General features: G+C 40.3%; 1 protein-coding gene and 1 long non-coding RNA gene across 3 annotated transcripts in view; one reads left to right on the forward strand and one right to left on the reverse strand.

The window, feature by feature from the left end:
- Afg3l2 (AFG3 like matrix AAA peptidase subunit 2) overlaps positions 1-13732 on the reverse strand; it is a 51420-nt gene extending 37688 nt beyond the window's left edge. Inside the window, exons 1-5 of one of the 2 annotated variants that reach the window (XM_042683670.1) lie at positions 13449-13732; positions 9815-9914; positions 9338-9415; positions 7823-7929; positions 7538-7690 (exon numbers count right to left, since the gene is read on the reverse strand). In XM_042683670.1, the coding sequence (XP_042539604.1) occupies positions 7538-7690; positions 7823-7929; positions 9338-9415; positions 9815-9914; positions 13449-13565 (555 nt within the window). In that variant the 5' untranslated portion in view covers positions 13566-13732. Of the gene's footprint in view, positions 1-7537; positions 7691-7822; positions 7932-9337; positions 9416-9814; positions 9915-13448 lie in introns of those variants that run through there. The other variant, XM_042683671.1, reaches the window with a different exon arrangement.
- On the forward strand, positions 1369-22835 carry LOC122110957. Its single transcript, XR_006147952.1, has 3 exons — positions 1369-1379; positions 19625-19641; positions 22777-22835. It is a non-coding gene; the product is annotated as an uncharacterized LOC122110957 (long non-coding RNA).
- Positions 22836-24484: the final 1649 nt, after the last annotated feature.

The raw sequence follows: 24484 nt of genomic DNA on the forward strand, positions 1-24484 counted from the left end.
GTCTGTTCCTGGTACTGTGGTTCACACCTCCAGCTACTAGAGAGAGCAATGTTAGCAAGAACCCAGAAAAGTTGAGTGTGGTGTGGTACACCTATAATTTACCCAGCTACTTCTAAACAGGAGGACTGAGGTATAAATCCAGCCCCCAACAAAAATTTAAAAAACCCTATCTAAAAAATAAAGTAAGTCTCAGCACAAAGCCCAGAGTTCAAACTCCAGTAACTACCCTTCAAAATAGGAAACAATAAGAAATTAACAAATATGGAAATGGTACTGTGGCTCAAGTGGTAGAGCAGTAGTAGCCTTGAGCTGAAGAGCTGAGAGACAGAGAGCCCAGGCCCAGAGTTCAAGCCCCACGACCAACAAAAAAAAAAAAAAAAGAAATTAACAAATTTGAGGAACAGAAAGAAAAATGAAGAGAATTTAACTTAAGGAACCCACCAAGTGGACCAATTTACACATTGTAGGAGTCACAGAAGAGAAAAGAAAAGGAAAAAAAGAGTATTTTTTAAAAAATGGTTGAACCCCATTTGTTAGGAAATGGAAAGATTTGGAAAAAATTATATGAAGTGAAATAAGCCATGCCCAAAGAAACATAGGTCCCATGGTTTCCTTTATTTGCGATAACTAGTATATGTCTGAGACAAGCAGAAAGGGTCAGACAAGTTGATGTTAGGCAAAATGAAGCCCAAGATAAGGACTCAAATGTTTTTTCTTTCTTGTGATTGTTTCTAGCATATTTATAAGATGATTTCTTTGTTGCTTTGTATGTCCCTCCCCCATGGTATAAACCCTGTTTTCACTGTATTTGATGCTGGTATAATTTGGGGAGGGGAAGGGAAAAAACAAATTGTTTAAATAGGGATACAGGTGGACCCATTGCAACAATGAGATGTACAAAATGTACAAGACGCTATGTTGAAAAATGAACTTAACAATTTAGGCGGGGGAGAGGGGGGAGGAGGGGATAAGGGGGGAAGTGTAGTTGTGGAGATGGGAGGGAAGGGATGGTAGGGGAAAAACAAAGGAGGAGGCAACAATGCTTGATAAAAAATGTATTCATTACCTTGCTCATGTAACTGTAACCCCTCTGTACAGTATCTTCATAATAAAAAATAATTAAATTTTTTAAAATGGTTGAAAACTTCTCAAATTTAGTGAAAAACAAGAATAGTAACACCCAATCTCAATGAACTCAAAAAGAAAACTCTCATTAAAAAACTTTCCAAAAACAATAATAATAAACATAGCAAGAGAAGCATTTCATCACATACAAGAGATCCTGAATAAGACTGAGATACTTTCTTTTTCTTTTAATTTTAGTGCCAGTCCTAATTGAACTCAGGGCCTGGGTATTGTCCCTGAGCTCTTTTGCTCAAGTCTAGTACTCTACCACTTGAGCCATAGCTCCACTTCTGGCTTTTTGGTGGTTAACTAGAGATTAGAGTCTCATGGACTTGTCTGCCTCGTCTGGCTTTGAACCATGATCTTCAGAGCTCAACTTTCTCAGTAGCTAGCATTGCAAGCTGAGCAACTGGCACCCAACTTATAATTTCTTTTCAGGAACTTAGAAGGTACAAGTAGTAGTACAATAATCAAAATAGTAATATAAAGAACAAAAAACAAATTTGTCAGCCAAGAGTGATATACCTAGGAAAATACTTCTTCAAAAGTAGGGGAGATGGGTTGGGAAGAATGGGGGAAAATGATCAAAGAGTGACATTGATTAAGATTCATTGCATTCATTACTACTTTGTTGAATGGCAGATCCTTTATAAAACTACTTACAGGTAAAAACAAAACAAGATAAAATAAAATAAAAAACAAAGTAGGGGATAATTGAAGATATTTTCCAGATAATGAAAAGCTGAATGGTTTGATCACCAATTGTCTTGTCCTACAAGAAATGTTTAAGGAGGCAGGTATCAGTGGCTCATACCTGTAATCCTAGCTACTCAGGAGACTAAGATCTGAGGCAGACAAATCCTTGAGACTCTTATTACTAATTAATCACCAAAAAGCCAGAAGTGGAGGTATGGTTCAATTGGTAAAGCACTGGCCTTGAGTGGAAAAGCCAAGAGAGAGTATCAGCATACACCGACACAGATACATGCACACATACACAGACACAGACAGGCACACAGGCACACAGACACACACACAGAGCTTCAGGAATTCCTGCAAAGCAAAATATAGGAAAATCACAAATGGTAACCAAAAGTCAAATGAAGAACTAAAGAGACCACAATGGCAAATACAGAAACATTATAAAAGCTAGTATTACTATTCTTTCATTTGTACTCCCATACTTTGTTTTGTACATAATTTATGAGACTTGTGTAAGTACACTTAAAAGAACTGCTAGACAGTGTTTTGGGCACACAAAATATGAAGATATAATTTGGTGACATTCCAATAACCAAAAAGGGTAGGATACAGGAAAATAACCTCCATGGTAACCACAAAGGAAGTAACTATAGACTATGAGAAAAACATTTAAATGTTTCAGTTCAAACCAATCAACTAAACACAAAGGACTAATGTATGAAATGAGGTACAAAAACTTTAAAACAAACATGAAATCAGCCAGGTGGTTCACATCTATTATTCTAGCTACTCAGGAAGCTGAGATCTGAGGATTGTGGTTCTAAACCAGCCAGGGCAAGAAAAATCTGTGATATTCTTACCTCCAATTCATCACCAAAAGAAAAAGAAAAAAACAAAAACAAAAACAAAAAACCCCCACAAGTGCTAGCTTTGAGCAAAAAGTTCAGGGATAGCATCCAGGGCCCAAACTCAAGCTCCAGTACTGGCACACACACAAAACAATAGTAAAATGACAGAAGTCCCTTAGGAGAATGAATATAAAAAATACAATCCACATAATGTTAAAGACTTACTGGAGATCTAAAGAAACAAAAAGACTGAAGTGAGAGGATGGAAAATGATGTCCCATAGTCCCATTAAATTGTAACCAAAAGAGCAGGAGTATACATGTATCAGAAACACTGACTTCAAGTAGGAAAGTGTATTTTTTTAATCAAAAAGATTTTTAGTGCCAATACTAGCAGTACAGAGAAAAAAAAAAAGCTAGAGACTATTTTAAACACATATATGCGGGGGGCTGATAACGTGGCTTAGTGGTAGAGTACTTGCCTAGCATGCATGAAGCCCTGATTCCTCAGTACGACATAAACAAAAAAAGCTGGAAGTTGTGCAATGGCTCAAGTGGTAGAGTGCTAGCCTTGAGTAAAAGAAGCTCAGGGACAATCCCAATTCCAGAGTTCAAGCCCTAGGACTGGCAAAAAAAAAAAAAAAAAGTAAGATTAAAAAACCAAAAACTAAGTTTGTCTGCACCAGTTCTGGGGCTTGAACTCCACGTCTCATGCTCTCCTTTAGCTTTTTTCACTCAAAGCTGGTGCTCTACTAGTTGAGCCACAGCACCAAAAAACACGCAAACCATACTTCCCTGAAAACACTAAACTTTGAACAAAGCAAGAAGCATAGTACACAAATTCAGAAGAAAAGAACCCTTCCCCTCCACCAAAAGTAGTTATTCCCTACTAATTTCACTGTGTTGTTCACTTGTAAAAGGCAGGAAGAACTACAGGTGATACCTTGGAGTGCAGTCCGAGCCACTGTCCCTCACCTTCCTATCAGAAGCACCATGGCGGGAATCGGGAGGATCCTGACCCCACTGTTGACTTGGTATGATAGGCTTGAGCTTGTATACCACCGAGAGGGATCTAAGGGAAGTGTTCCACCATTGCCGACATGTCCATGGTGTACAACCAACACTCCAGGCATTCCAGAGGATTAGCCTTCCTGTATTTTGAAAGCATACATGACACCAAAGAGGCCAAAGAACATGCCAATGAGAAGGAGCTCAACAGGCAGTGGGTCAGAGTGGATTTCTCCATAACAAAGAGACCACAAAGCCCAACACCTAGAGTGTATATGGGAAGACCTACCTATGGTGGATTGAGATTATTACCATAGATAGTACCGGGGAGGGGGATTGAGAGCCCATGTACAAAAGGAAACCTCCCTATTATGCCCATGGAAGTACTTCAGTACTTCCTTCTCAGTAATGGAGAAAATAGATTTAAGACCAACAGGAAATAGAGGATATAAGCATAATAAAACAACTATGTCTAATCTATATACAAAATACTCCACCCAACAACAGCATACACATTCTTGATTTCCAAGCAAATGTAAGATTTTCCAAGACAGTCTAATCACAATAGAATGAAATTAGAAATTCAAAACAGGATGAAAACTAAAAATGCACAAATCTGAAGAACTAACACACTTAGACAATCAATAGGTCAAGGAAGAAATCACAAAAGAGAATGGAAAATACTTAGAGATCAATGAAAACAAATCCACAGTATATCCAAACTTACAGGACACAGCAATAGCAGAACTAGTTCCAGAGAAAGAACAAACTAAACCTATAATAAGCAAAAGGAAGGAAAATACAACATAAAGATTAAAATAGAGAAAAGATGAAAGAGTGAGGAAAAATAGAGGGGTAGAGAGGTCTAACTCACATGGTAAATTGCTTTTAAGCACAAGGCTCAGAGTTCAAACTCCAATAATGAAAAGCAATACAAAAGAAAAAAACCAATGAGGGGCTGGGAAGGTGGCTCAGTGGTAGAGCGCTTGCCTTGCATGCATGAGGCCCTGGGTTCGATTCCTTAGCACCACATAAGCAAAAGGAAAAAAAGCTGGAAGTGGCGCTGTGGCTCAAGTGGTAGAGTGCTAGCCTTGAGCTGAAGAGCTGAGGAGGGACAGTGCCCAGGCCCAAAGTTCAGGCCCCACAACCAGACCCAAAAAAAACCCCAAAAAACCAATGAAACCAAAAGTTGGCTCATTGGAAAAGATCATCAAAACTGACACTTATTGCTAGATGAACTAAGAAAAAAAGAAATAAGATTCAAATCACTAAAACCAGAACTGAAAGTGTGTGTATATTAACACTGAATAAAGAAATAAAAAGGAATATAACAAAGTACCATTGGCTGGGTGTGGTGGTGCATACACCCAACTACTCAAGATGTAAAGATTAGGAGGATCAAGGTTCAAAGCCAGTCTAATAAAAAAAAGCTAGTATTTCATTTCAATCAAGCCAGGTATAATGATGCACACTTATCCCCACTACTCAAGAAGCACAAGTAAAAGACTACAGGTTGGGTCCATCTCTAGGGAGAAAAAAAAATCTAAGACCTTATTGAAAAGACTAGATTTAAAAAAAAAAAAAGAGTCCTGAGGGCATGACTGGTAGAATACCTGCCTAGAATTTTATGATGCAACTTTGTATTTATTCAAAAGAATTGAAAACAGAATCTCAAAAAGGCCTATGTATATACAATGTTCAAAGCAGCATTATTCACAATAGTTAAAATATGGAAGAACTGCACAGTGTCCATCAATGATAGATAAACAGGTAAACAAAACATGGAATGTATTTATGTGTACAGGTGTACATGTGTATATATACATATGCACACACAACAGATTATGCACCTTTAAAATGGAAGACATTCTGACAACCAACCAGGAAAGACAAATATCTACGACTCTATTAATATGAGGTATCTCTAGTCAGAATCACAGAGGAAAAAGTAGAACATAGTTGCCTGGTAGGGGCCTTAAGAAGGAGAGAATGAGTACCACTGTTTACTGGGTAGTTTCACTTGTTTAAGATAAACATTTTAGAGATGCATAACAGGGATGATTGTACTTATGGATGGATTTAGTATAACTGTATACATTTAAAAGTAATTGTATACATTTAAAAATAATTGTTGTTTGTATTTTACCAAATGAAAAACTGGGGAGAAAGAAAAGATAAGGATGAAAAGATTAACTGCATGCTAACTTCACTTAAGAAAATACTAGTGAAAATAATTTAAAATGAGAATGTTATTAATGAATTATGCATGTTACCCATAAAAAGGTAAAATTATTTCAACAGATGGTAAAACAAAGGAAAAAAAATCTGTTCCAAGTCACCTTAAAAGAGTGACAAGCAGTTGAGTGCTAGTGGCTCACATCTGTAATCCTATCTACTCAGGAGGCTGAGATACGAGGATCACAGTTCAAAGCCAGCCCAGGCAAGAAAAGTCTGTAAGACTCTGATATCCAATTAACCATCTAAAAACCAGAAGTGGAGCTGTGGCTCAAAGAGGTAAAGTACTAGTCTTGAGCAAAAAAAAAAACCTCAGGGACAGCTCAAGCCCAAGTTCCAGGCCCATGACTGACCAAAAAAAAAAAAAAAAAGGTCACACACACATATACTTCCTCAATGTACTTATAATAAACATTAATTATTTGGAAGGACAGCCACTTGTCACAAAAGTGAAATGCTAGTAAGTTTAAAATCAAGAGCAAATCACCATTTATAATCATTATTCCATTCTTCTTGTGACTTCTGACCAACCAATACACAAAATAGTATTATTTACCTTTTATTATATATTTACTTGATTCCTCCCTTTTTTTTTTTCTCTTGAACTCAGACACTGAAGTGGTTCAAAAGGTAAGTTTTTTTTTTTTACTTGCTTATTTAAGACAGGGGTTTCCTATATAGCCAATCTAGCCTTGAGCTCTCATTTTTTACTTAGTTATCTGATCTTAACAGTTTCATCCACAGCAGAAATTACTTGACAATGATGTATCTTGGGTCTGCAACACATCTGTGCAGATGGCTATTTTCACTTCTATACTCACCTCCTGAACAACTTGTAGACATATGTTACATTCTTCATACTACCTTAGTAAACACTAATATTTTTATCTTATCCAACTCATTAGCAAAAACCATATTATCAAGAGGCTAAATAATTTCCCTAATGTTCTTTAGCAGGCCTAATGCATGTTCTTACTAACATTATATGCAGCAATTTCCAAGATGTCCATGTTTCCCACTTTAAAGTCTTAGAATTAGGATCCATTTTATAATTGATGGCATGTCATACTGTCACTGGAAGCTTATTAACTTTTTCTTAGTAATACATATAACGTACCTTATAGTCAGCAACATCTTAAATACTCTTGGCAAAGACCCAGGTGGTAACAACACAAGCTTCCCAACAGACAGAACATAGCCTAGGTGGACCATACTAGAAGACTGGTTGCTCTTAGTGGGCACAGCTCTGGTTGGCCAGCAAGCCCACAGGAGTAAAAAAGCAGTGAGGACAAGTAGAGCCAAGAGGCTACCAAAGGCAGAAGATACAGGAAGAGGCAAGAGAAGCCAATGTGAGAAAGACAAAAGAAATAAAGGATCACTAGGTCCTGATGAGACACACTGCTTCCCAAACCAGGCTCTATTCTGAAGTGACATGAAAGAGCCCTGTAGTAAAATCTGTGGCTGCTGGTTCAAAACAAACAGGTTCTTGATTATAGTAGAAAATAGTAACTTTATGATCAACAAATTCAGCTAGCTCAGTGACTGTTTATCACTCTTGGTCTAATCTACTGAATATCACCTTGTGAATCATGGCAGCCATCAACCCCATACAATACTTACTACTCCTTTAGAAAGATAGTTATTGACAAAATCCTTCCAAGTGATTTCTCTTCCAGAGTTCTTGAACATGATGTAGAGCATGACTCCACCCCAAAACAGAGCAGTCCAGAGAAAATACAATCTGAAATCCTTGTCATCCCATGGGAAGTCACCCTAGACAAAAAGGGAGAGTTTCTATAAAACAAAATTGCATAATATCATCTATGCTATATGAGACACAAGTCTCTTACAACCTTCCCTGGGTCACATTTGCAAGCTCAAAATCAACATAGTTTAAAATCAAACCTTCTGGAACCTGGACCACCAGTGAGAATCATCTTTCTTGCCTCGGCGTTTTCCTCCACCACCTCCTGCCCCTCCAGAAGAGCGTGGGGTAGCAGCTGGCTTTGTCTCTATCAGGAAACAAAGAGGACACACAGCAGCATTGCAGTGGTTTCTAGCTGACAGCAAGGCTTCCAGGCTCATGGGTCCACAAAGGCCTTGGTGCAAAGTACAATATGCCCACTGGCTGGCTATAGCACCATGAAAACGGCCAGCCCTGAGCTCATTCTTTGCATTCTGAGTATACATTTGTTCCTCTAACTAGATGGTAAGTTCATTTTAAAGCAAAGGCTTGAGCCAGGTACCACTGGCTCATGCCATGATCCTAAATACTCAGGAGGCTAAGAACTGAGGATCATGGTTCAAAACCAGCCCGGATTATCTCCAATTAACCACGAAAAAGCCAGAAATAGAGTGCCAGCTTTGAGTGGAAAAGAGACAGACCCCGAGTTTAAGCCTCAGTATCTGTGTAAAAAAAGAAAAGAAAAAAATGGGGGGGTATTAAGACTTTGACTCCCATTTCCTATATGGAGAGCAGGAAATACTTCTCTTTCTCTATTTCTCCTACTTTAATCCTGTCACACTAAAACAAATCCTTGTTAAAACTTTAAAAAAAAAAAAGAAAAGAAAAGAAAAAAAGAAAAACTGGGTGCTGGTGGCTAACACCTATAATCCTAGCTACTCAGGAGGCAGAGATCTGAGAATTGTGGCTCGAAGCCAACCAGACAGGAAAGTTCATGAGACTCTTTATCTCCAATTAAATACCACCACAAAACTGGAAGTGGAGCTGTGGCTCAAAGTGAAGAGCACTAACTTGAGGGGAAGAACTCAAGAGATAGCACCTAGGCCCTACAACCAACAAAAACAACACAGTGCTAGGCTAAGGATGTAGCTCAGTGGCAGAGCATCTACTTAGCATTTAGGAGATCCTTGGTTCAATCTCCAGAATTAATTATCACTAAGAACAAAAATACCCAATGGCTAATTTATATTTTTCTTTATGTTTCCCTAAACAGAAAGGAAACCAACTGAATGCAACAGATGTCAGGCACTGTGCTAAATAGTATGGCACTTATGAGATGGGGTTAGGAAGCTGAAAGCTCACACACACACACCTCCACCTCCCAGGCCTAAGCAATGCTGTCTGAATTCCTAAGACAAGGCCCAGTTAAGGTTCATGTGCTTTTCACAGCACTACACAGTATCACAACATGTCACATAAGAGCTTCTCAATAGCTTAAAGTATATGTCAGATCTATCTACTAGTCTTAGTCAATCTCTCTAAGGTCTTCAATGTCTCTAAGGTCTAAATATCTTCAATTTGCACAAGGACAGAAAAATATGTACAGAAAATGAAAATAAACTGAACCTATGAAACTTTATGTATGGATAACTACTAATGTCAGTGCTGACTGTTAGTGATCATCATCATTTATTAGGAAAAACAATAAACTCTAATACTATGTTTTTAGCAGGTACCTTTTTTGTCTCCCGCAGTTTCTTTGGGTTCTGTAGCAGTTTTTCCATTTTTCCCATTAGGGAAGTATTTTTCAAATCCTGTTAAGGAGAAAAAAATATCCTCAAATTAAAATTCACCATGTTTTGTATATATGCTGTTTTCTATAATACTGACAAGCCACTATAAAGCCAGGTAGCTGAAAGTTTGAGAAAATTGCTTGTAGAAAAGTAATCAAAATCTAAATAATACACTCACAGTTTGAAAGTGCTAAAGACAAAAGATTCCTCTAAACCAATTTCATCATGTATGAAAACATTCCATGTATTTTCATGACTATAATCCAAGAGTAGTCGGATGTCAGGGAGTGGGAACAGGGAAGACACAAGTTTAAGAGTCATCTCCAGAAACTAAAACATGCACCTACTTAGCAAACACCTGCAGGGGATATATCTCTTTAACAAGAACACAAGACATTATGGTCATACCTAAGCACTTACCTTTGGGAGGTCGAGAACAGAATCTTTTATAAGCAGCAATTACATCTGTCAGAACAGAGTTTCTGCTGCTTGTTGCTTGAGAGGTAGCATACCGATAAAGCTGCAACAGGACAAAGATATAAGCATGAGGACCACATAGAGAAAAAGATGCAAAAAGCGTTTTATTTCCTAATATCACAAAGTGAACAAGATGTTTCTCTGTCCTACAAATGATTAGAAACTAGCACAAGATGACTACTTTGAGAAAGGACCAAGGTCAGATGGCACTACGCCACATATATTAGCCACAGAATCAGGAGACACTCTATCACCCAGAAGATAAGAATACTTTACTCGAGCAGAATTTAGAATTATATCCACATTATAATTACCCAACAGCACATTCACTTTGGCAATCTGTACTAATTTTCAGAATTCAAAAGACTAACTTGACAGGAAAAGCTGCTATTCCATGCTGACTCATTTTTACAGTCTATAATACTTCAAGGTGTTTGTCTGAAATTACAGACCAGTACTGCTTGCAAACATACTAACTTTATCAATTTAATGATAAAGTTAAGGCCAAATATCATTGATATATATTCTAGCAACAAGTGCTACAGCTATTTGATAGATCTGTCATCTGATGAGAAACATACAAGTCCCATGAAGAAACATCTCTCTGCTTTATAGAACATATGTTGCCACAGAGGTATTTTTTGAAGGCAGGGATGTAGTTTAGTGGCATGCCTGAAGCCTGGGGTTTGATTGCAGCAACACAAAAAGAAAGTATTAAAAGGTTGAGGGGCTTGGGTGTATCTTAGGTACTTACCTAGCAAGCCAAGGGCCTGAGTTCAAACCCTTAATAATGCCAAAAAAGGTTCTCTGTAGCTAGGCATGGTGGTCAGTCAGGCTTGTAATCCCAGCTTCTTACTAAGTGGAGATTCAAGTTCAAGACCAGCCCAGACAAAAAGTTAGGAAGACAAAGAAAAAGAAAAATCAACAAAAAAGCCAGGCATAGCTAGGTGTTGGTGACTCACACCTGTAATCCTAGCTACTCAGGGGGCTGAGATCTAAGGATTGCGGTTTAAAGCCAGCCCCGGCAGGAAAGTTCATGAGACTCTTATCTCCAATAAACCACGAGAAAACCAGAAGTGTTAGCCTTGAGCTAAAGAGCTGAGGGACAGCGCCCAGGCCCAAAGTTCAAGCCCCACGATTGACAAAAAGAAAAAAAAAGTCACTCAAGCTAGGTAAGTCAACAAGGGGAATCAGAAAATCCCTAAGCCCAATGCTCCCTCCCCAAAGGAATGGAGACTTGGCTCAAGTGGTAGAGTAGTGCTTATGAGCAAGAAAGACAAGAGAGCACAATGCCCCCCCCCCCACACACACACACGTCCCCACCTCTAAGAAATCCAGAAGGACAAAGAAGTCCTGGAACACATCTGTTACAATAACTAACAACAACTACAACACATTAATCCCTCAATTTCTACAGGGATTGGACCTAGGAGTCCTGGGTATCAAATGTGTAGACACTCAAGTACATGATATAAAATGATATAGCTATGTACACAGAACGTGCATATCTCCTCCACGATATGTCATCTCTACTATTGATTATACCTAATACAATGTAAATGTTAGGTATAGTTAATTATACTACTATATGTACAATCTAGGGAAAAACTAATGCGTTTGGCATAGATGTGATTTTTTTCAAATATTTGCCCTAAGAAAACCCACAGATATGGTGCCAACTGTATACAGACAAGGAGTGGCATAGAGGTAATATAAATGCTTCTTTAAAATACCACAGTTTGGTACATAACTACACATACAACATACAAAACATTTTGTTTCCTTAAAACACCCTTCTTTGGGCTCTGTTTTCAATCTGAGTTGCCCTGGAATATTGTTAGTAACAATAATAATCCTGTGACAGCATTTTTTTATGGAGGTTGCTGTCTACAAAAAGTCACTAATGAAACCTTTTTCTTCCTATCTAGTCCAAGTCCTGGAAGTTTATGCTCAAAGAATACTGAGATTTCAATTCACAACACTAAAGCTTACAGCACCTCATCTAGAGGATTAGCACGTATACTTGACAATATGGGAACTTCTCAGTCACTGCATCATCAATCTTAGTTTTTAGGCATCCCACCAAAGAACTTGTATATCAATACAGCCAACCTATTTCCCAGGGACCTCAACTGAGGACAGTGCTTCTGTCTGATCCTTACCAGTCATAGCATGAACCTAAAGAGTGCATGTAAAACTGGCAAGAGAGCTTCAAAGTAAAAATCTTAAGTGCACATGCCTTCAACTTTCTTTACCCATGGGTTCCAAAGTCTCAGACTACATCAAACACTGACAATACTCAGGAAAAATCTGTTTCTAATGAACAACTTTTTCTTGCCATTATTCCCTAAATTCTATGGTATAACAACTATTTCGTAGATATTATTTCAAATATACAGCATGGTGGTACAAACCTATAGTCCCAGAACTTAGGGAGCTACTCTTTAGGGAGCTAAGACAGGAGATCACCAGTTAAGAGGCCTACCTGGTCTACATAGGGAGACCCTGCCTCAAAAAATAAAAACACCAGGTCTAGTGGTTCACACATATAATCCTGGGTACTCAAGAAGCAGAGGTGGAGATGGAGTTTAAGGCCACTTGTGTAAAAAGATCGGTTTAAGTAGAAGCCAGGTCCCACCAGCAAAAAGGGCTAGCATGTGGCTCAAAAAGTAAGAGCATCACAGGTATGCAGTCCTGAGTTGAAATTCTAGGGCTGCCCCTTCTCCCCTCCAAAGAACAAAACACAACACAATGGATTGCAGATTATATGTGAATACTCCCAGCATTCTCCCTGATTTTGGTGTCCAAAAGGGGTCATGGAACTAATCCCCTGGGGATATTGAGACCACTGTACTATTACTGTGACCCACTTAAGTGGAAAGGCTGAGCTAACTTCCTTCTGGTCATCTGCCCAGTTATGGATCAAGCCAGGGTCCTGTGACTGATCTCAGGGCCTCAACCACCAAGCATGCTGCTCACCTCCGGGTAAAACCATTGGAGGACTGGCCTCTAGCTGACAGTATTAAACTGGGCCGGAAATAGCTGATACAAACTAAACAGTGCATGATTACTGGAGACATAGAGATTACTGCCATGGCTCTGCAAAAACGCCATCCTAACGAGGTGGAAGGGAGGGGGTTATCAGACCCTCGTGTGGGCCTACATAAAGCAGTTACTACCATCGGTGAAAACCTCCCCACAAGAGGTGACATTCTGGACATGATAGCATTTACTGCTAGCTATTACAAGACTGTTTGCGAGCATCAGCAATGGCCCTGTTCGAACTTCCCACTGCATCAAGTCGGCGCCACCGACTCTTACACACACCGGGAGGCAGGGACCGAGCTGTGGTGTGACCTTTCAGGTTGCGGCGGCCGCGGGGGCGCGAGGACCGCCTCCCTTCACACCTCCGGCCCGCCTGCACGAGCGCGACCTCGGCCCAGGCTCGTCCCGCAAGGGCCGGCCGGCGATTCGGGCCGCGCGGCGAGCGCGCTAGGGGCCGGTGACCTTGACGCCCGCTCCCCAAGCCGGAAGCGGGTCCCAGGCCGGGCAAGGGGGTTCGGCGCCGGGAACTCACCGTCCGGAGGCAGGGCCGCCCGCTGGGGCCCAGGCCGGGACCCGGCACGAGGAGCGGCGGGAGGCCGCGGGGCCAGCAGCCGCCTCGGCCCCACAGCAGCAGGCAGCGGTGCGCCATGGCCGCCGGCGCGGCCTACTCCGCTCGCGCCCCGCGGGCAGGCGTGGCTGCGGCTACGGGTGGGTGGTGACCGGCAGTCCCGGGAAGCTGGATCGGTTACAGGCGCAACGACGCGCCAGCGGCGCAGGGAGCCCCGGCTCACCGGCGAGCCCACGGTCCCCACGCGTGCGTCTCCTCTCAAGGGGCGTAGCCCCAGCGTGATGACGTCGACGCTCCCCTCTCGGAGGCCGGCCACGCCCTCGGCCGGACTGAAGGGGCGGGGCAAGAAGAACGTGCTGGACGGAGCGGAAGGCGGGCCCGAAGGAGGGTCTTAATGGAGGCTGGGGTGGGCAGGGCCAGGAAGGGGTGGGGCCTCATGAGGAGGACGAGTAGGTGAGGGCGGGGCCTGGAACTTGAGGCCAAAGGACCAAACGTGTCGTCTTTCATTCACCTTTTCGCTTTCACCGATGGAAGTGGTGGCAGGCTGTGCAGATGGCAGGACGCAGCAGGATTGTTGTTGTTTGCTTGAGGCAGCGTCTCCCTATCCATTCGTCCCAGGCTGTGTGGACCAGGCTAAACTCAGACCCATGACTCATAATCCTCCTGCCTCAGCCTCCCAAGTGCTAGGACTACCGACATGAACCACCACAACATGCTCTAAAGGAAGGAAAAGCAAAGCATCCCAAGCAGTCAACTAGTGATGAATGTGTTGGGACGATGACCTCTATTCGGCCATTAGGAAATGCTTCAAAGAAAAAGGATTCTCAGAATGAGGCCTCCAGGTTGTGGAAGCCAGAAAACTATTTAGGGTTCTTCCGTTTTTTCCAAAACTAGAACTTGGGAGTCTGACGCTTTTACTCAAAGGCTGGCGCGCTCTACAAAGCCATTTAGCATACAGGACTGCTGACCAACTGGAAAGAAAAGGGACTTAGAATCCCAGCTTACTATCTACTCCCTCTGTATATGTGATAAAATAGTAGTGTCTAAGAATTTTGAATGCAGAGGAATGGGAAAAATAAAGCTGAGAAAGGATGAAAAGGTGGTATAGCCCAGCTTGGGCAGGAAGTTAGCAAGACCTCATCTCAATAAATAAGCTGGATGTGGTGACTCACTTCTATAACCTCAGCGAAGTGGGAGGCATAATTAGGAAGGTTGCTGGTGCCAGCCATGCAAAAACGTACGACCTTTTAAGATAAACTGAAGGGGAAAAAAAGGAGTGTGTTCCTGGCTTAAGTAGTAGAGTCTGGCTATCAAGAATAAGGCCCTGGGCTGGGAAGGTGGCTCAGTGGTAGAGCGCTTGCCTTGCATGCATGAGGCCCTGGGTTTGATTCTTCAGCACCACATAAGCAAAAAGAAAAAAACCGGAAGTGGTGCTGTGGCTCAAGTGGTAGAGCGCTAGCCTTGAGCTGAAGAGCTGAGGGACAGCGCCCAGGCCCAGAGTTCAGGCCCCACAACTGGACCCCCCCCCCAAAAAAAAGAATAAGACCCTGAGTTCAAACTCCAGACTGAAAAAGGTAGGGGGGAGCATCAGAAATATCTTCATGTATACACACATGCACACATGAAAAAAGTGGAAGAACACCATCAAAATGCCACCAGGAATCAGGGGCTGGTGGCTCATGCTTATGCTACTGCTAGCTACTCAAAAGGCTGAGCTTTAAGAATCATGTTTGAAGCCAGCCTGGACAGAAAAGTCTGTGAAACTCTCATCTCCAATTAACCACTAAAAAGTTGGAAGTGGAGCTGTGGCTCAAGTTGTAGAGCACTAGCCTTAAGCAAAAAAAGCTCAGGTAAAGGAGCTAGGCCCTGACTTCAATCTCCAGGAGCAGCACACATATACACATGGACAAAAAAAAAAAAAAAAATCACTAGTGTATACAAGACTTGAACATTACAATCAACCCAGTAACTTTAAAGCTTTTGTGTGTGAGTGTGTGACATAGAATTACCATTCAGAGGGTAATTTCCTGGCAGAACAATTTTGTGGTAAACATTAAAAACAATCTACCAAGCTTATGGGAACTGTGATGCATGTATTTATCCATTAGATGGCAGGAGAGACCTACAAATATCTAACAGCACATCCTGAATTTCAGTCTTAAAATGAGTTTGCAAGGTTAGCTGGAATTTTTTTTACTATTATTAAATGGTTTTACTATTGTGTGTAGTTTATCTGTAAGGATCCTAATGCTGTGTTTCTATACAGGGACCTCATAGTTTGTACTGTTGTTTCTGGTTTATGTGCAAAGTTAAAGATGTTTGAAAAACTATGTCCACTTTAACAATTCTCTAGCTGATAATGTAAATAGAATAAATTATGACATTGACCCCATGATGTTAACAGTGTATGAGTTACAATAACAGAACATTCAGAATATTCCTTATCACTATTTTACTTGATAATCTATTTTATTTAATTTTATTTTTGTATGAGTACCAGAGCTTAAACTCAGGGTCTAGGTGCTGTTCCTTACTTCTTTTTCTCAAAGCTGGTGCCCAACCACTTGAACCACACCTCCAATTTCAGCTTTTTGCTGGTTAATTGGAGATAGAAGTCTCCTGGAATTTTCTTCCCAAGCTGGATTTAACTGAGATCCTCAGATTTCATCCTCCTGAATAACTGAGATTACACCCTGAGCCACTAGTACCAGGCCTAATATTCTAAAGTGTTGGCCACAATCGTATACAGTAAACTAATAGTATAAAATACTTAGATGTGGGGTTGAGACATTATCTAAAGTGGTAGAGCATTTTCCTAACACATGCAAGGCCATAATTTAAATCCTAAGCCCTAAAAAAATCCTATATTTTTTCTAATTGTGTTGTCTTAACAGAAAATATATAAATATATAACTACTTTAGAACATTAGTCAGTCATAAGCCATCTTTTTTTTTTGGTACTAGTATTGAAGATTAAACTTAGGGCCAGGGAACTGTCTCATCATTTTCTTTTAATGTTTTATTGTTATTATAAAGGTGATATACAGAAGGGTTACAATTACATAAGTCAGACAAACAGTACATTTATTTTTGGACAAAGTCGCTCCTTCCCTGGCTCTCTCCCAGTTTTTCCCTCTTTTCCCCACCCACAAATTGTATAGTTGATTTTCAACATAGTGCTGCATTTGGTTCACCGTGTCCCTCCATTTCTGTGTCTCCACTTACTCTCCCAAAGACAGATAAACAAACAAGACAGAAAACAAAAACAGCAACAAAGAACAAACCTCTTGCTTCCATTTCCTGCAGTTCATTTCGATAAATATTATTTTATATGATCAGATGCACATAGGGCAATGCACCTTTGTGCTCTTCTCCTAAGGATATCCTCCTTTTTTCTCACTATTTTAAATGTCTAGAGTCCTCTATATTTTTATAATGTCCCAGTGTATTTTAGATCTAGCTCTGCATATGGGAGAAAATATGTACCATTTGTGTCTCTGAGCCTGGCTTACCTTAATGTGATTCATTCTGGATCCATTCATTTCCCTGCAAATGACATAAAATTATTCTTTCTATGGCTGTGTAAGATTCCATTGTGTATATAGTAACACATTTTTTATCTACTCATCTCTTGTAGGGTGTCTGGGCATTTCCATAACTTGGCTATTGTTAATAGGCCAACAGTGAACAAAGGTGTGCAAGTGTCATTATGGTATCCTGGCTTGTAATGTTCTGGCTAGATGCCCAGGAGTGGTGTGACTGGGTCGTAGGGAAGATCTATGTTTAGTTTTTTGAAGAACATCCAAACTGCTGTCCAGAGGTTGTACTAGTTTACATCCCCACCAACAATGCAATATGATTCATTTTCCCCACATCCCCACAACATTTGTTGTTCGAATTCACCATGTTGGCCAATCTAACTTGGGTGAGATGGAATCTCAGAATTGCTTTGATTTGCATTTCCTTTATGGCCTCTCTCAGCTTTTTCACTCAAGGCTGATATTCTACCTATTGAGTCACAGCTCTACTTCAGCTTTTTGGTGGTTAATTGGAGATGAGTCTCACAAACTTTCCTGCCTGGGCTTGTTTCAAACCTCAGTTCTCAGATCTCAGCTTCCCAAATAGCTAGGATTCCAGGCATGAGCTACAGGTGTTTGGAATAAGCCATCTTTTGGGTTTACTGTGGTAATGATGCCAGAGACACGGTGGAGAAAACAGTTTCCAAACCAGAAGTGGCCTGCAACATTTCTAGTGGAAAGCTGTGTCTGTTGCTGCACTGGGAGCTGAAATAAGGAGCAGTTTAAGGTGTGTATTGTCCAGATTGACTTCAAGAACTCTCATTGGAATTGTGAAGAGAACACCTACCATAGAAAATAAAGGGTCATATTGACACAGTCCAGTTGACACAGCTAATTGAGATCAAGATAGATGTCTTTAGATTCCAATAATATTTTTTGTGGTGTGGGGATTTTAACTCAGAGCTAGGGCCTAATTCATACTAGGTAAGTGTGATAATGTTGACTACATCGTTAACCTTTCAGTAAGCTCTGTAAGTAGGATCTTAGCAACTAAAGCAGGGCCTTCACTGTGTGCTCTGATAGTATGGCAGGTCTACTGTCTTTAAAGATGGAGCCTTTGCTTTATCAATGGTGAATTAATAGCACCAAACCAGAATTTTGTTATAGCCCTGGCTAATGAATGCCACAGATATCTGTGGCAAGTGGGCAAGAAGCAACTCCTAAAACATTTCAAAACTTCTCATTGCTGAGAAACTGATCTTTCTCCCTAAGTTAAAAATCTGGTCTACAGTCAAGCACTGCCAGTATTTCTAGCTACTCAAGAGGCTGAGATTGGAGGATCAAGGTTCAAAGCCAGCTCAGGCAAGATACTTGGTAAGAACTATTTTTTAAAAAAATCTTTATTGAGATTAAGTGACTACATAAATTTCACAATACTGTGGCATAGTCATATTTAGCTAAAGTCACAGACACATTTTAACATTTTAATGATAATCGTCATTATCGTAATCTACAAAGCTTATGAACTCTACAAACTTTAACAATAAAACTATTTCTTCCAAATCGGGTAATATGTACATTTCTTTCCTTTTGCTTAGTATCAGCTATTAGTATCAGCTCTTTCTCTCTCATTCCCTCCCTCCATGTATACACCATATATGAGGTAAAGAATACAGGGTTATCTAAAAACAGTAAGACAAATTAAGAAGAGGTCCTTTATTTCCTTGTCTTTGGGGTTCTTTTCAGTCTGTATCTTATTTTATGCACATATGAAGAGGTGTTTGGGTATTATCATTTGGTTTTATTCTTCCAAGACTGAACTCTTTTGGTTTCACTGTGTATGGGTATCTTGAGTCCTGTTTACTTTGTCTTATCTCATTGGATCTTGAATCCGAGTATCAGGGAGACCATGTGCTGTTTTTCTCTCTGATTTTGGTTTATCTCGCTGGACATGATTTGGTCTGGAACCATCCATTTCTTTGCAAATGCCATTATGTTATCCTTCCTAATGGCTCTGTAAAATTCCATTGTATATAGGTACCACAAGTTTGGATCCGTTCATCTTAGTGGGACATCTGGGTTGTTTCCAAATCTTGGCTATTGTGAACAGGGTAGCAATGAACATGGAAGTGAGGGTGTCCTTGTTATATCCTGGTTCAGGGTAGATGCCTAGGAGTGGTATGGCTGGGTCATAGAGTATGTCTATGTTTAGTTTTCTGAGGAACCTCCAGACTGCTTTCCAGAGTGGTTGTATTAATGTACATCCCCACCAGCAATACAATAGGGTTCCTGTTTCTCCTCATCCCCACCAGCATTTGTCATTGTCTGAATTTAGAATACAGGCAATTCTGACTGGGGTAAGGTGGAATCTCAGGCTTATTTTTATTTGCATTTCCTTTACAGCCAGGGATGATGTTTCTTTGCCATTTTTACTTCTTCTTCTGAGCCGTTGGTCTTTAGCTCCCTTGTCCATTTAATGATTGGTTTGATAGATTTGGGAGTTTTTTGAGCTCCCTGTATGTAATGGATATTAGGCCCTTGTCTGATATATTGCTGGTAAGTATCTTTTCTCAATTGGTTGGCTGTCTTTCTAGTTTCGTAGCCATGTCTTTAGCTGTGCAGAAACTTTTTATTTTAAGGTAGTCCCATTTGTTGAGTCTCTCTCCAATCTCTGTGCCCCTGGGACTCTGTTCAGGAAGTTCCTGCCTGTGCCTGTAAGTTCTGGTGTTGCTCCTACTCTGTCCTGCAGTAGTTTCAGAGATTCAGGTTTGATGTTGAGGTCTTTAATCCATTTCAAGTTGATGTTAGTGCATGGTCACAGGCTGGGATCCATGTTTAGTTTGCTGCATGTGGCTGCCTAGTTTTCCCAGCACCAATAGCACTGCATGTTTTTGGCTCCTTTGTTGAATATCAACTGACTGTAAGTATGTAATTTTATTTATGGATCTTCTAATCTATTCCATTGGTCTTCGGGTCTATTTTTGTGCCAATACCAAGCTGTTTTTGTTATTATGGCTCTATAGTAGAGCTTGAAATTTGGTATTGTGATACCTCCTGCATTGTTTCTTTTGCCTAGAATTGTTTTGGCTATTCTAGGTCTTCTGTTGTTCTATATGAATTTTTGGATTGCTTTCTCTATTTCAGTGTCCCGTCATTGGGATTTTGATGGGAATTGCATTGAATTTGTATATCATTTTTGGCAGTATGGCCATTTTTACAATATCGATTCTATCTATCCATGAACATGGAAGGTATTTCCATTTCCTGGTGTCCTCTTTGATTTCTTTCTTTAGATTTTTATGGCTTTCACTAAATAGGTCCTTTGCATCATTGGTTAGGTTAATTCCTAGACATTTTCTTCTTTTTGAGGGTATTGCAAATGGATTTTTTCCCCTAATTTTCCTTTCTGCTTGTACATTGTTGGTGCTCAGGAAGGCAACTGATTTTTGTGGGTTAATTTTGTATCCTGCTACATTGCCAGAATGGTTTATTAGTTCTAGGAGTTTTGGAATGGAGTTTTTGGGGTTGTTTAGGTATAGGATCATGTCATTTGCAAATAGGGACGGCTTAATTTCTTCTTTCCCTTTAATGTCCTTTTCTTGCCTTATAGTTCTGGCTAAGGATTCCAGATTATAGTGAAAAGGAGTGGAGAGAGTGGCCATCCTTGCCTTGTTACTGATATTAGGGGAAATAATTTTAGTTTTTCCCCATTTAGTATGATATTGGTTGTTGGTCTGTTGTATATGGCTTTTATTGTTTTAAAGAATGTTCCTTCTAACAAGTTGTCATGTCGAAAACGAACTTTACAACTTTGGTGGGGGGGGAGGTTTGGGTGGGGGGGGGTGGAGGGAGGCTGGGAAGGGATGGGAAAGGTAAACAAAGGAGGAGGCTACAATGCTTGATAAGAAATGTACTCACTATCTTGCCCATGTAATTGTAACCCCTCTGTACAGTATTTTAACAATAAAAAATAAATAAAAAAAGACGAAACATGAGAAGGGACACATAGTAAAGATAGAAAACAAAAATACTCTGTGGTATACTATGCTTACATAAATGTTCATACATATATCTCTATCAAAATGGAGATATGTTTATATATGTATCTATTAATTATGTATATATACCTATCTATTAAGACAGATATAGATATTTGTATATATATATATATATATATATTCCAAAATATACATTCAAAAATATCGTTGTAAAATTCAACCATATACATATTACTATGTATCACTAATACTTTATAATACTATCTATTGAGAAAATAACAAATAAAATCACAGTGATTCACGTAAAAAAAAAAAAAAAAAAAAAAAAGAATGTTCCTTCTATTCCTATTTTCTCCAGAGCTTTTAACATGCATGGATGTTGTATTTTGTCAAAAGCCTTGTGTCAATAGAGATAATCATGTGGTTCTTGACCTTGGTGTTATTAATGTGGTGAATAACATTTATTGATTTACATATGTTAAACCAGTCTTGCATCTATGGGATGAAGCCTACTTGGTCATAATGTATAATTTTTAAAATTTGTTTCTGGATTCTGTTGGCTAATATTTTTATTGAGTAGCTTTGCATCTGTGTTCATTGGAGAGACTGGTCAGTAGTTTTCTTCTTTTGTTGGAACCTTGTCTGGTTGGGGATGAGTATGATATTGGCTTCATAGAATGAGTTTGGGATAGCTCCCTCTGCTTCTATTTCATGGAAGAGCTTGAGGAGTACGTGTATTAGTTCCTCTTTAAAAGTTTTATAGAATTCCATGGTGAATCCATCTGGGCCTGGCCTTTTCCTTATTGGAAGACCACTGATTGTTTCCCTTATGCCCAGATAAGGATCCCTAAAGGCCACCAAGGGGCCCATACTATTGTAAGCACACGAGAGTCATTTATTACAAGCTTGAGCCAGACTCACAACCATCACCGACTCAGGGGGTCAGAGTTGAGAGCCATGACCCTTCCTTCAGCAGGGTTTTTATAGGGTTTCAGGGGCATCACTTAGCAAATCATATCACACCATGGGAAATTCATAAAATAATTCTACAAGGTGATTAGTTTAACCAGTGACGGGAACCGACAAGGGACTGGGGGTCGGCTGGTTCATGGGGCTGATGCTCTTCGAAATGATTGGCTACAGCAGATGATCTGAGCTGTGACCAAGTGGTCTTTATCTTGCAGCAACTTTTGGAACTTAACTGTAGTTAGTGGAATTTACCATAAAGGGGGTTGTTAGTGGAATTTACCATAAAGGGGGTTGCTCCTGGAGTTTGGGCTCAACGGGAGTTGCTGATACAATTCCTGGAGTTTCAGTTATAGTGCCTTAACAGGATGGAATCTAAACCTAAAATGGTTATATTATATTTTGTTTGGGCTTCACATTCTCCCCTCTGACAAAGGGGGCCAATCATGGCCCCTTGATATCTAGTTCTATGTTAACTTCTTCTATGGTCCGATACTGAGATCTGAAAACAGGTACCAGACCACATTAACCTGCTCTTTTACAAAGATTACTAGCCTGTTAATTATGCAAGGACCAATTGTGAGATTCAGAATGAACAATATCAGGGGTCCGGCCAGAGGCATTACCTATTGGGCCAAAGGGTTGTAAAGCCATCCAATGTCCAAGTTGATAGTAGGATGTTTGCAAAGCCCCTAGCACAGGTTTTGCAAGACCCTCACATGTCTTGTTTTGTTTTGTTTTCCCATCAGTCCTGACTCTGTATATCACAGCTAACTTATACCAGCTGTACTCATAAGCTCCATTTTTAAGACACACTCATACCATTTGCTACATACTTAAACTTTCTGGCGTTTGTCTTCTTCCCTTTTTCAGTTCAATACAAACTTTTTAAGACAATTCTTGCTTTTCAAATCTTTTCGTATCCAGAGGGGACCACTCCCCCCCCCCCCCCCCAATTCCTTTCCCAAGGCTTTCTTTACTATCCTCTTCTTTCCCTGAGTTTCTTTGTGGCTTGTATTTAAAACTGCCCATTTTTCCTTTAGCTTGTGGAACCAAGTTATCTCAGAACAGCTTCAAGGTACCACTGGGGTGGAGAAGCTTGCTAGATTTTAAGGCTGAGAGCAGGGCTGGGTCTCATTCCTCTAACTACCCCCAGTGATAAAAAATCTCTAAACAGAAAGTAGAAGGAGATGAAAGGGGTATGGAATTCTAGGCTCACACAGGGGCTAGTCTGGTAGGGTTACTGGTCTTTAACACACACCCAGGAGGAAGCAGGTTATACCATACCAGGGCCAAACTAGGCTGTGACTATAGAGTGGATTTCCAGTCCCTATGCCTTGAAGTGCCTAAGATGAGCCAGTGATGTCCTTATCCCCAGTATCCACTGTGGGAGTAGAGAGGGTTACTGGATATCACCAAAAGAATGTCCTACAAGATCTTAGTCTTAGCAGACTCAAAACAGTTTTCCACCAGGAAGCAATCTCAGGTGATGGAATTAGGCAGGGGTTTATAGTCTACTTTTTCCACGGTGGAGGTGGTCCCGGTGATGGACGATGTCGATTTCCTCCAGGTGACTGTCAGGCTGTCGTTGAACTTTACCCGTTAGGGTGTGCAGCAGCAGCAGCAGCAGCAGCAACAGCAACAGCGTCTCTCAGTGGCTCCAAGGGACTGTCACACCTCGTGCTTGGCTGCAAATTTCTACACAGACTGGTTAAGGATACATTACATAGGCTTGGCAGGCTGTGACCCCACTAGTTTTTAAGACCATTTAGACAGTAGCCTAGGACAATTTACCAAGATGACAACTTTTTAAAACTAGATAGTTCTTTTAATAAGGCTAGGATTTTTCCACTATTTCCCATGCCTTTTCCTTTTGTCTATTTTGTCACATTTTTTTCAAAAGTGACTCTAGTCCCTTGATCTTAAAAGGGGATGATGGGCAAAAAGATTCATCTTCTGTAACTTCTTCAAGCTGACTCAGGGGTGTTGCCTACCTAGCCAGGAAACTATAACCTTAGCCTATTTGACAAAGAGGTTACCAGGGTTAGATGTCATTAAGAACAATATTTTAACTTTTGACAAATGCACAGATCTTTTCTCCAGTTACAGCGATGTAGCTGGTTTAGCACTCTGGTTTGCAAAAGCAGCTTTCTGGATAGCTTAGGAACCTGATCTCTAGTGACCCTAATAATGACTAAGTTACCTGTGCAGGCCTTCAGACAGATGTCAGTAGGGACACACTTTCAGGTTTACAAACTTTTTTTCTGAACAGATGAATTTTATGTAGATGGTGTCATTCAAAAGTTACTGCCAATTAGGGCTTTTGGCACATACAGGGGTTGGGATTTAAACTATCCCCACATTTTACAACTTAGCTTTTTACTACTATCACAGAGGACTGACAAGTTCCTGTCCCTTACAAGGTAGATAGTCATGGACATTAGGCATGCTTACAAACTATCTTCCCATGACCTCCTGGCTCTGACCAACTTTGAAGGGCCACGCACAAATGACTCTA

This window comes from Dipodomys spectabilis, unplaced genomic scaffold (genome assembly GCF_019054845.1).
Source record: "Dipodomys spectabilis isolate Male_0828 unplaced genomic scaffold, ASM1905484v1 ptg000083l, whole genome shotgun sequence".
In the NCBI taxonomy this organism is placed as follows: domain Eukaryota; kingdom Metazoa; phylum Chordata; class Mammalia; order Rodentia; family Heteromyidae; genus Dipodomys; species Dipodomys spectabilis.